The 12066-nt window shown below is 36.8% G+C and overlaps 3 protein-coding genes across 6 annotated transcripts in view; 2 read left to right on the forward strand and 1 right to left on the reverse strand.

Annotated features, from left to right (window-relative positions):
* Positions 1–3033, reverse strand: part of nin (ninein (GSK3B interacting protein)) — a 30149-nt gene extending 27116 nt beyond the window's left edge. For both annotated transcript variants that reach the window (XM_046062264.1, XM_046062265.1), the window contains exon 1: positions 2687–3033. The gene's annotated coding sequence lies outside the window, so the exon portion shown is untranslated. The remainder of the gene's footprint in view (positions 1–2686) is intronic.
* LOC123978823 (lysophosphatidylserine lipase ABHD12-like) lies at positions 2462–10301 on the forward strand. Of its 3 annotated transcripts, none has more exons than XM_046062341.1 (13): positions 2462–3067; positions 4728–4957; positions 6454–6556; positions 6789–6908; positions 7093–7123; positions 7218–7263; positions 7800–7929; positions 8040–8077; positions 8604–8683; positions 9333–9415; positions 9630–9708; positions 9812–9945; positions 10200–10301. In XM_046062341.1, exons 2-13 carry the CDS (start codon positions 4855–4857, stop codon positions 10225–10227), a joined length of 975 nt encoding a protein of 324 aa, XP_045918297.1. In that variant the 5' UTR covers positions 2462–3067; positions 4728–4854; the 3' UTR covers positions 10228–10301. The 3 variants fall into 3 exon arrangements, with proteins under 3 accessions (XP_045918297.1, XP_045918296.1, XP_045918295.1); XM_046062340.1 differs by having other exon boundaries at positions 2462–2756; XM_046062339.1 differs by having other exon boundaries at positions 2463–2818.
* Positions 10302–10927: 626 nt separating this feature from the next.
* LOC123978824 (lysophosphatidylserine lipase ABHD12-like) overlaps positions 10928–12066 on the forward strand; it is a 7473-nt gene continuing 6334 nt past the window's right edge. The window contains exon 1 of the mRNA XM_046062342.1: positions 10928–11043. Within this exon, the coding sequence (XP_045918298.1) occupies positions 10941–11043 (103 nt within the window). The 5' untranslated portion in view covers positions 10928–10940. The remainder of the gene's footprint in view (positions 11044–12066) is intronic.

Here is a 12066-nt window from a genome sequence, read left to right on the forward strand (position 1 = left end):
CAAGCAGCCAGGAACTAATTGAGAAGGTTACACCAAAGCATTCACTGGCTGGCAGCATCAGTTACAAAGACATGGACGAAATTGTTATATTTTACATTTCGGTTGCATCATTGCTGTAATTGAAAAACAATGAGAACCATTTGAAAGCAAGGCCCCAAAAAGAAAACTAGAGTCCTGCTCAGCACAATACCAAAATGCACAATAAGCCACATTTTTCTCAAGCAATAATATAAACATGAACCATGAAACATTGGTAATTAGGAGGCTATTCTGCATAAAGAAAGATGAAAGCGAGAGGTCATCATGGGTCACAAAAAAAAAAGTCTGACTAACTTAAGCAATGACATAACTCATAGACGCAACAGTGCAGGTCAGCCACCTGAAGCTTAAGGAAGGTAAATGTCAGTTAACATGACTGGAAATAGCAACGGAGAGCTGAGCAGAGTAAAGCATTCATTTGCTTCTATTTTTACTTACAAATACTTTCCACACATTTTATGTCTGACCGTTGAGACACATTTCCACACACTACACAAGTGTTGGGACAGGCACAAGTCATTCATTTTCTTTTTTTTGTTGCTTTCCTTGATTTCAACTAACATTAGTATTTCTGCACATTTAACAGCCCTCCTTGAATGTGTTTGTGTACTTGTACTATGGGCTTTTTCATGTTTTTTTTTTTAAGTTAAATTAATTACATCATCTGCTGTACAATGGATAAATAAGGTGCCCCCCCCCAATCTTACTTAATTTTTCTCCGTCGTAAGTATTAGATATATTCTACCTATAATATTATATGTAATGAGCTGAAACTTCAACTGCAAAGAGCACCCTGCAGACCCCTGCGTTTCCAGCTGCTCTTGAAATCATCAAGTGCACAGCCAGGTGTCCCCCACACCCTAGACTGAGGGTACCTTATTCACCGCAAACAAAAAAAAAAATCTGTATTCCGCATCTGCACATTTTAGCGGCATATAACATGCAAGAAAATCATGGCAGCTTGTCTAAAGCTATAGCTTTTTATAAATTAAAAAATAACACAAAAATAAAAATTTAGAATGAAACAAGATCATCAAAATAAATGTAGGAGGACTGATGATGTTTCCACTCATAACAGTACTAGCCTGACCTTATTTAAAGTTTTTACTAAGCAAGGTTCACTCCGTAACACTTTGCTTGTGTTGGCTTTCAGTTTGCGTTCTCCAAACAGCGTCTGAGACAATTATCCTGGTAGCCCTCCTGCTCAGCTCAGCGGCTCACGGTGGCCGTGGTTTGACAGCTGCTGCAGCCAAAGAATCACTCTAGACTAGGTCACAAGGAGGTTGGAGGAGGTTAATCCTCACACATCCCACCATTCACTTGTACTGGTCTGATTGGTAATTATCACCAACAGATGTCAATCTGAAAAACTTTTTTGCGTCAGCCTTGTGAAACACTGATGGGTGTACTACGTTTCTGTTGGTCCATTTTGGAATAGGAGATGATTATGGAACAAAGGAAAGTTTATGCATTTTTATAAGCAAGCTGTTGTCTCTATGTAGGTGTACAAGACTGAGAATGGTTTTAATATTATCCCCCAGTGTCTTTTAACAGAATCACAGCATGAAGAAATATTGCTAATTAGCTACGGCAATTATCCAGTCATTTTTGTCTTGAAACTATAAAAAGAAGAACTTACAAAATGTGATCAGGAAATGTTTTTACAATGAATATTTAAGAATTATTATCAAACATTTAGTTGGGCATGTCTGCACATATCTCATGGTTATTATTTTCAGAGAATTCATGTTGCAATCATCCACTCCTGTAAGAGTGAAACCAAAACTGCTCCATAGCATTATTTTCCATGGGTCTGTGATTGCTTTATTTCCCCAATTTGTATGACTTGTTTGTTCAAAATGTGTGTCCTTGACCCCGTTATCTATTATTATTTTCGTAATCATGCAACATATTCTTAACGACATTGCATTTCTATTATCTTTTGTGTTACTTTGCACAGACACAACAACATTGCACAAAGTAACTGATGAGATCTAGATCAATTATGTATGTTTAGCTTGATATAATTTGCACTTACTCACTTTCAAACCTTTTCATAGTTAAATTAGATTAAAACTGGGCACCACAAGTCAAATACTCATAACAATCAACTGTAGTGAGATAATTTTCAAATTGCTCCAGAGTCATATCCATCAGTGTTTTCTTTGGGATGTGAAAACCAATAAATTCAGACTATAAAACAAGCTCACATTTAATTCATAAAAACTAAACCACAAACGTTTAGGGATTCAAAAATCACAAGAAAGACTCCCAAGGTTAAAAAGGCCATGTTAAAAATGTCTAATATTCCCAGTTGATATAATTGTTGAATTAATCTCCTTGTAGCATCACTCATTGGAAACACTGTCACCAGTTGCTTTGGTAATGCCTGAACGTAATTTGCTCTACTGAAGTATCGACTACACTTGAGTAAACCTTAAAGTCGGTTAAGGGCTTGATAAAAACGTTTACCAGCTGTTAGTAGTTTAGCTAGTTATAAGAGGATGCTCATGGGACTATGCCGGGCTATGCTAACCGAGCTAATTTACCAGCAGGCGTGTTGGGAGGAAACGGTTGGTCAAGATTTCATCCTAAAAATACACAGAAGAAGAAGAAGGACTTAATACCGTTAGCTTAACACACTTACCAAAGTCTCTGAACTTGGACGATAGCTGGCTCCTCTTCCACCTGAAATTTGGTGTTTAAGTTAACTAAACGTGGGTATAAATCAACTTTTACAACATTCCTCCCGTAGTCGTTGTCGCGGTTCCCTTTGCAGGTAATGTTATCCTTTCCAAAAAGATAGAGAAGCTGTTAGCTAACTGTTAGCTTGACGATGCATTCGGTTTGCTGGGGGCTTATTGTACTTGCAAGCAGCATCGGAGAGTTTGTTGCTTAGTCTGGCGGCTGCTTTGTGTCCTCGGCTGTGTATCATCCTCCTCTGGGCTGTAGCGGATTTTGAAAAGCGCCCGATAGAGGAAGGGGCGGTGACCGAGAGCCTGCGAGGGCCTGACTGGCCACAGTTCATGTAATAATTCCCTTCTTTAAAACATAAAGAGAGGTTCCTGTTATTACCGGTATTGTTAGATAATTTAACCAGTCATGCCCAAGACAAAATGTACTTAAAGTATCAAAATAAATGTTCTGGTTCTACAGACCTGGCGCATTTTTATATTAGACTGTTAATACGGATACATCAGTGTGTAAGCAGCATTTTAGTGTTGTAGCTAGTTGAGGGGGAGCTAGCTTACTACTTTATATACAGTTTAGTAGTTTAGTCCACTGGTTGGCTGGATCTGGGGATCGGGCCCCTCTAAAGGGTCACCAGATGAACCTAAGAGGTCTTGAGATAATTGATGGGACAGGTGGGGAATGGAAGTTCTGTTAGACCTACACACAGTTGTATTAAACTTTTTCGGGGAAATGTTTAATAATTTTGCGTTTTTGAACCTTAAAATAGTTAATGAAATACAACCATGTTGGAGTTTTATAGGAAAAATATCAATAACCCTTCAACAACTAACATAATGTCATAGATCTGAAATGAAAAGTTAGGAACCACTGGTTTAAGCTTTAACAATGTTTTGTATTTTATAAACTTACCATATGTGTTTTTTATGTAATATCTTGATCTGAAAAGTAAAACTGTAGTGGAGTAGAAGTATAAAGTAGCATAAAATGGAAATGTACTTGTAAATGTTGCTTTCCCCCAATGGATCCTGGTGTACTGGTTGGTCTTTAAGGGGCACCACACTAACACCCTAAACCTAGTGGTGGAAACCTAGTGGTACATTTACTCAACTACAGTACTTAATTCAAATTTCTATGTACCTTACTCAAGTATTTCCATTGTATACTCCTTTATACTATACTATACTACTCCACTACATTTTAGAAGGAACTCTTATACTTTATGCTCTACTAAATTTATTTGACAGCTACTTTCAGGTGAATATTTTACACACAATCAACAAATATGCATTGTTATACATTAAATTACCCCAAAGTATATTAAGTACTTAAAATTAATGCCACCATGTGCAACATTCACATTTTGCTTATAAATTCATGTTTCAATTATAATCCAATAATATAACACCATTAAGGACACCATTTTTCTGATAACGCTGTGCTTTTACATGATTAAACCTTTGAATATACTTGGTCTGGTTGGTAACGTGGCCACTGTTTGTCAACCGACTTCAAAGTTCACAGGTGGGTAAGAAATATAAAGATATATTAAAAAATAAACATTAAAAAAGGTAACCTTGAACATCTATTTTGTTAATGTCAAAGAACTGCACTACCCACAATACCTTGCAATGGCCCCAGTGAACAGACAGCTGGGTGTGTTCTGTCTTGTTGTTTGGAGTAGCATTATTTAGGTCAGAGGGGCTTTTGAATCGCCAAATGTTTGTTCTCATGTATTTTACTATATTTATTTGTTTGTGACTTGTTGCACATCACACACGGATGATCCCACATCCATTTATACATTTGCAGTTGCTTTGTTGTAACGTATCTGTATCCTGTGTTGTCATGCTGCTTTAAGAAAAAAGGCTTCTGCTTCCTTGGAATTTCTCTTTTACTACATGTTTGAATTACTGGATAAAATATAAACCAATAGCAGCAGAGGACACAATAGTTTCAGTTGAACATTGACCTCTTTGCTCTTTATTTCAAAACAGTCTCGTCAGGAGGAGAGCTCAGCCGGATTGCTTCACAGTTTCAAGATTGAAACAAGGAAAAGGAAACTCACTGTTTGGACAGCGGGGCAGATTTTGCAGAAGAGAAATAATTACACCTGAGGCAGCAATGAAGAGAGCTGTGTTATTTCTGATCACTGTGTATGTCTCAGTCCCTCTCGTTCTCTACCTCTTTCCCTGGACACTGGGCCATGCCATATTTTCTCACTTGTGTAAGTAATTTGTGTTTTCAATCCAGCATGTTTATAAGGACCCGAGCATGAAACATGCGAGGCCCCCCAAGGACATTGTAATAATATTTTTTCTTTTTTCGGCATGGTAACCTCATTTTTGGCGGCCTAAACATGCTCACCAAACTTTGCACACATGTCAGAAGTGGCAAAAGTTTTTGTATTTTATGGGTCCTGCACATGGGTGTGGCAAAATGGCTCGCTAGCGCCACCTACAAAATTGAAAATAAATTAGCCCCCGGGCCACGTTCAACATACATGTACGACATTTGGTGGGGAGATGTATCATATCAAGACACACAAAAACGCCTCAAGGACCCATACCCTTAATGCAACAGGAAGTCCGCCATTTTGAACGGAAAGTGCAATTCTATACCATTTACAGGGTGCATACTTTAACGAACTCCTACACAATTAATCTGACAGACTTCAGATTTTTTTTCTGTGCAGTCTAAACCCATTGACAATTAAAATTTGTACAAACGGCTTTTTCGTGGAACGGCGTGCCCGTGGCGTCCAAAATCGATGATTTGCCACAAAACAAGAAGTTGTTGTGATTTCAGTGTACATGCTCACATCTTTACCAAATTTGACATGTATGAAAACAGTCTCACCGTGAGCACATCAATATGCCAACATTCACTCAAAGTCATAGTGCCACCTGCTGGCAACAGGAAATGACCTTTAACGAAGCAGCCCCCGCAGCATGTTTCACCTACATGTATGAAATTTCTGTGGCACATGTATCATGTCCAAATGTACCAAAAAGCCTCTTGGAGCAATGCCCTAAGTCAGCCATTTTGAATATTATGGTAATTTTTGGATGATTTACACACTCCATACTTTAACAAACTTCTTAGAGAATTAGTCTGACCGACTTCAGATTTTCACTGTCTAGTCTAATCCCAAAAAATTTCTTCAATATTATGATATTAATAAAAATATTTATCTGATATCACTATTGTGTTTATATCACGACATGGTAGTATAATAGTAAGTAATAGTAATAGTAAGTATATGCCAAATCACAAAGTAAAACAAATGATTGTTCAATGTTCCTCTGTTAAAAAAAAAAGCTGTAATAACACATTTTTGTTAGTTATACATTACGATTTAATTGGGATAATTGATTATGACGAAATAATTTTGTAAAACAATAATCAAACAGTCATAGCGCTACGATATGATTCCATGAAATAAAGATTATAAAAAAGATATTGCACAGTTTGATTAGATATGATGTATGAGAGTATGATGCATAGGATAACATGTGATACAATGTGAGATGATATGAAACGATTCAATACAATACTATTCTTTATGAAACAATCTGATACACTATACATTGCAATGCAATACATTACGATATGATAATATAAAGCAATAAAATGCGATATGATGTGATACAATATGACATTATATGATAAAATACTATGCGGTATCCAAAATTCATACTGACCTTGTGTGCCGTGCTGCAGTGAGGTTTCCACTCTTTGTGGATCTTGGCCGACCTGAAGATGTGCTGAACCACACATGCAACTTCTACCTCGACATAGAGGAGGGTGTCTCAGTGGGTGTCTGGTAGGTAATTTGAGGGTCCCTGTTTTGTCCATTTAAGTGCATCAGTACTTGAAAATACCACAAGCCCATGCATATTCGGTACAGGTGTCTCCTGAGTGTATAGGACCACAATCTTGTCATTCATCTGCACGAGACCACTTGAAAAGCTTACTGTATATCTTAAAACACAAGCGTAGTTGTTTGTGCAGCTCAGTCTTTCTCCTCTCTCACTCTCTATCTTTGTGTCTCATAGGCATACACTCCCTGCCAGCCAATGGGAGGAGGCTGTGGGGAGAAGCCCTAAGTGGTACCGGGAGACTCTGGGAGACGGCCGTCCTGTTATTATCTATCTTCATGGCAACGTAGGGACCAGGTGGGGAGAGAGCAGCAGGATAGAGACCATCGAATTGATCCTAATGGAGTCTAGTGGGTTTCAAAGGCCTCTGGGTTAATCCACAGGCACAATGAATGTTCACAAGGGTTTGTGAGTCAGAGTCAATCAGTCTGAAAGCCACTGTTTGTTTGTATTCATTCATATTCTCATGTCATTTATGCAGGGCCTTGAATCACAGAGTTGAACTGATGAAGGTATGGTTTCTCTTCTAAAACATTTTCAATTTTGTTGAACAGTTTTGACTTTCAGCTTTAGATGAAATTTTGATTTCTGTGTGGTTTTTTTCAGATTTTAAGTGCTGCAGGGTATCATGTCTTATCTCTAGACTACAGAGGTAAGAAACAATACAATTTAATCTTAAAACTAATGTTCATTTTTGGGGTCCTGGCACTCTTTAACAGCTCAAAATACATACTTGTTTCATCAACTAGATACTACAGGATTTTTGCTAATTTTATGAGGTTTACTCATAAACATGATTATGAACTGATGACATGATTCAGAAGTCTGCTACAGAAAATATCTTGGTCTCTGATTGGTGCTGACATTACTTTTTATGCAGCATCATCCCCTCCAAATCCCAAACAGTTTGTTCATGTGCGGTTTCATTTAGACCTCTCACTCTATAGGATAACATACTGTACATTTCTTTGTCTGTAAATGACTTTCTGGAAAACAATATTTGTTCATGCAAACATATAAAATGTTTCCTTATTTGATATGATAACTACTTTATAGTGATATCTGTATTGTGTCACTTTTAGCAAAAGTCTGTTCTTGCTACGTACTGGTCGAACAAATAGAAAGAAGAAAAAGAAGAGAATAACATTTATCATTTTATTATTAAATGTTTGTATGTCTTCTAATGAGGTTTTGGAGACTCCACTGGGGAGCCAAGTGAAGCTGGATTGACCAGTGATGCCCTCTACCTGTACAACTGGGTAAAGAAACAAAGCAGAGGGGGTGTTGTCTGTCTGTGGGGACACTCGCTTGGCTCTGGGTCAGTTTCTCTCCAGACTTCTAACCACTGTCTACGACACTAATAGAGACAACTGGAAATATTGAGTAAAAAATGTGTAAAGCCAACTCTTTTTTTTTGTTTTCTTGTAGGGTTGCGACCAATACTGCAGTGAAAGTACAAGAGCAAGGTGTGTACTAAAAAAGTACTTAAAGGGCCTGCTCAGCATAATAGACACGCATGCACAGGTAAATTACAGACGGGTGGTGGCGGCAGCCATAACGAGTATTTAAAGGGCCTTGACTGACCATATTTAACCCACACAGGCGAGTTGAATTATTTTGGCTGATTAGACCTCTTCACAATGCTGTGTTGCGGTGTAGATACTGTTTGATTGACCTTTTCCATACTCCTATTTTAGTTTTGTTGCACCTGAGCAGATATCTAATCAGTCAGAATAACTCAAAACAACTGCGTGGATGTGCAGGGCCTGTAAGGGTAGGAGACTGATTGCAAGAGATGAAAACTTAAACTGAAAATTGTGAACTATAATCTGCATTTCATGTGAACATTAGTCTACAACACATTAGATTACACTATGAATTTCATAAATATTGCCTTAACAAGCCATGACATTTAAACTTAACTCCCCATCCATCAATATTTTTTGTTTATTTTATAATATGTCTTATCTTCATGTTTGTTTTTAATATCAGGGTCTGTTGTTGATGCTCTAATCCTTGAAGCTCCATACACAAGGATTGGAGAAGTTGTAGCCATCCACCCGCTCACTAAGGTGAGGCCAGTTGTTGCATTTTTGTCTGTCTGTAACCCCTCAGTGTGTTTGTCAATCCACAACAACGCAGCTGGCTAAATTATATCTTGTTAAAAAGACTGTCATGTGCAAATACAAAGACATGAACATTTACAGCTATAGCAAATAGTAAATAAATAAATACAAAGATTACAGGGAATATTTAAAGAGACTGTACAGAAGCTGAGGGAACAGGAAAAAACTGGGGAAAGAGAGATGGAATAAAAGTCAAAGATTTGATGGATTTGAACCCAAAAATCATGTTTATATGACAGGACCACTGAGCAACCACAGCTCATATTTTACTTTACTCTATTCAAGCTCAACTGTGACACACAATTAGACTAAAAACAGTAAAAAGGCTTGAAATGAAAATATTTTGAAATTGATTTTGTTTACCATGTGGAAATCGCTCAACAAAACCCACAAACAGCTCACTGAACACTTTCTGTATCCATATGCTTCTATCTTTTATATGAAATTAGTAATTTAGTCATCTTATCCATACATTCACAAAGTCAACTGATGATAACCAAATAAGCATTTCTGTTCTGCAAGCATTTGTATGTTATTACAATACACAGGAAATTGCTAAATATTGCTACACAATTTGTACACTGTGTTTTTTCAGATGTACATGTTCCTTCCAGGATTTGAGAGCTTGCTTTGGAACATATTGGAGATGAACAACATTGTATTTGCTAACGATAAAAAGTAAGTACGCTTTTAAAAAAGTGCTTAGCTTTTTCTACTTCTTGATTTATTAATTTTTGCAGAGCTTCCAGCCTTTGACAGCTTTTAAAAACTCAAATAAGTAAGCAGAGAGCAGCATGCAAACAAATGACTAAATGGTGCTAAATACATTTTATTCCGCTAAAGACAACTATCTCTGATTGTGAATATATATTTTACCCCAATATCTACGCAGTTTACAGGCCTTGACCAGTCCACTTCTTATTCTGCATGCAGAGGATGACAATATAATACCTTATCACATGGGTCTAAAGGTACAGTAGGTCTTCATGTGTGCTTCCTTTCAGTGTTTAGATCATTTCCTAACAGATGTTGCTGCCTCCTTTCTGAATTACTTTGCATTTTGATGGTCTCCAGCTGTACCAGATATCACTGCAGGCTAAGAAGAAATATAACACAAATGTTCGGGTTGAAATGATCTCCTACAGTGCAAATCTTGCATTCTCCCACCGCAACATCTACTTAGATCCCAATCTGTCAAATGTTGTTGGGTAAGTTTAGTCAAAACTGATATAAATTTTACAATAACTGTTGTGCTAACGTGCAAAAACAAGAAAACATGTATAAAAACTTCATCAAAAACAGCTAATCCTGGTAAAAAGTTTATGAATTATACCAACAACTGATGCTTGTCTAACAATGAATGTGTCTTTTAATACGTTTTAAATGTGTTTTTCTTGTAAATCCTGCCCATAAACCAAAAACCCTCAGAAACTTTGTAATATTTCATCTGTTTTTGTTGCAGGAAATTTCTTCAAAACCTGAGACAGTAGATTGGCTCTCCCTCCTGCAGTCTTCATTTTGCTGTGTGTGTGTGTGAATAAAAATGGAAACACAAGCATTTTCACACATGGCAGAATACCTTTTTATTTCAACACTCGGACAAAATACTGTAGATCACAAGTGAAGTATGTTAACCCTTCAAAACTAACATAATGTCACTGGTTTAAGCTTTAACAATGTTTTGTATTTTATAAACTTATTATATTTGTTTTTTATGTAATATCTGCATCTGAAAAGTAAAGCTGTCAAATGTTTCTGGTGGAATAGAAGTATAAAGTTGCATAAAATATAAATGTACTTGTGCATAGTAGTTGCTTTCCCCCAATGGATCTTGGTGTACTCGAGTATTTCCATTTTATGCTCCTTTATACTACATTTCAGAAAGAAATATACTTCATGCTGTACTAAAGTAGCCTAAGTAGCTAACACAATTTCTCCTTTACTATATGTTTGAATTACTGGATAAAATATAAACCAATAGCAGCAGAGGACACGATAGTCTCAGTTGAGCTTTGACTTATTTGCTCTTTCAAAACCTATTTGACCTATTTGTCTATTTCAAAACAGTCTCGATGTCAGGAGGAGAGCTCAGCTGGATTGTCCCACAGTTTCAAGACTGAAATAAGGAAAAGGAAACTCACTGTTTGGACAGCGCGGCAGATTTTGTGGCTGCAGAAGAGAAATAATTACACCTGAGGTAGCAATGAAGAGAGCTGTGTTATTTTTGATCACTGTGTATGTCTCGGTCCCTGTCGTTCTCTACCTTTTCCCCTGGATATTGGGCCACGTCATATTTTCTCACTTGTGTAAGTCAGTCTAGCATGTTTATTCAATGTACATTTTATATTTACTGTATATATAAATACATATACAGTATATATCTTTATATATTTATATTTTAAATGTCATAAACAATAGCTGTTTGTTAGAGCAACACAAAGAATAATTAACCAAATGGCTCATACAACATGTGATTGAACTTTAGATTAAACATTAGAATTTGCCTGACCCATTTCTGCTTGGTTTTCAGCAGAATGACAAAAAGCAGTGCATTATTGTAACAAAAAAAACAACAATGGCATGTTGTGACAAATCCAGATGACAATGACTGCATTGTTCCACAGATTTTGAACGACATGCAACAGTAATTGTAAGACCTACAACAATATAATACAGTTAAACACAATAGTAAGGTTTTTACATTTTTTCTTCTTTTACCAAAGATTACATACATGAAATCATTATTATGATAATAAAAATATTTATCTGATATCAAGATTGTGTTTATATCACAACATGGTAAATATATGCCAAATCACAACAAAGTAAAACAAATGATTGTTCAATGTTACTCTGTTAAAAAAAAAGCTGTAATAACACATTTTTGTTAGTTATACATTACGATTTAATTGGAAAAATTTATTACAATGAAATAAATTTGTAAAACAATAATCAATCAGTCATAGCACTACAATATGATTCCACTGAAATAAAATAGGAAACGGCTAACACAAGACAACACCCTGGACAACAGAACTAGCCTCAGCCCTGACCAAATCTGCAAATTACTCGACCTCTGTCTAAACACCACCTACTTCCAGTACAACGGTGGATTCTACAGACAGAAGCATGGCTGTGCCATGGGCTCACCGGTATCCCCGATTGTGGCAAACATCTACATGGAAGAAGTGGAGAATAAAGCCCTCAACTCCTTCAGAGGAATAGCACCGAGCCACTGGTACAGATATGTGGACAACACCTGGGTCAAAATTAAAAGCCAGGAAGTGCAAGCCTTCACAGAACACATCAACTCTGTGGACAGTAACATC

The sequence above is a fragment of the Micropterus dolomieu genome, linkage group LG11, assembly GCF_021292245.1.
Source record: "Micropterus dolomieu isolate WLL.071019.BEF.003 ecotype Adirondacks linkage group LG11, ASM2129224v1, whole genome shotgun sequence".
Classification (NCBI taxonomy): Eukaryota; Metazoa; Chordata; class Actinopteri; order Centrarchiformes; family Centrarchidae; genus Micropterus; species Micropterus dolomieu.

Excerpts from the sequence above, each read along its gene's own strand:
- LOC123978823 (XM_046062341.1), top strand. The coding sequence starts at position 4,855 with ATGAAGAGAGCTGTGTTATTTCTGATCACTGTGTATGTCTCAGTCCCT. Across the intron at positions 7,930-8,039 it reads GGACACTCGCTTGGCTCTGG|GGTTGCGACCAATACTGCAG; the intron begins GTCAGTTTCTCT and ends GTTTTCTTGTAG. Across the intron at positions 8,684-9,332 it reads CCATCCACCCGCTCACTAAG|ATGTACATGTTCCTTCCAGG; the intron begins GTGAGGCCAGTT and ends GTGTTTTTTCAG.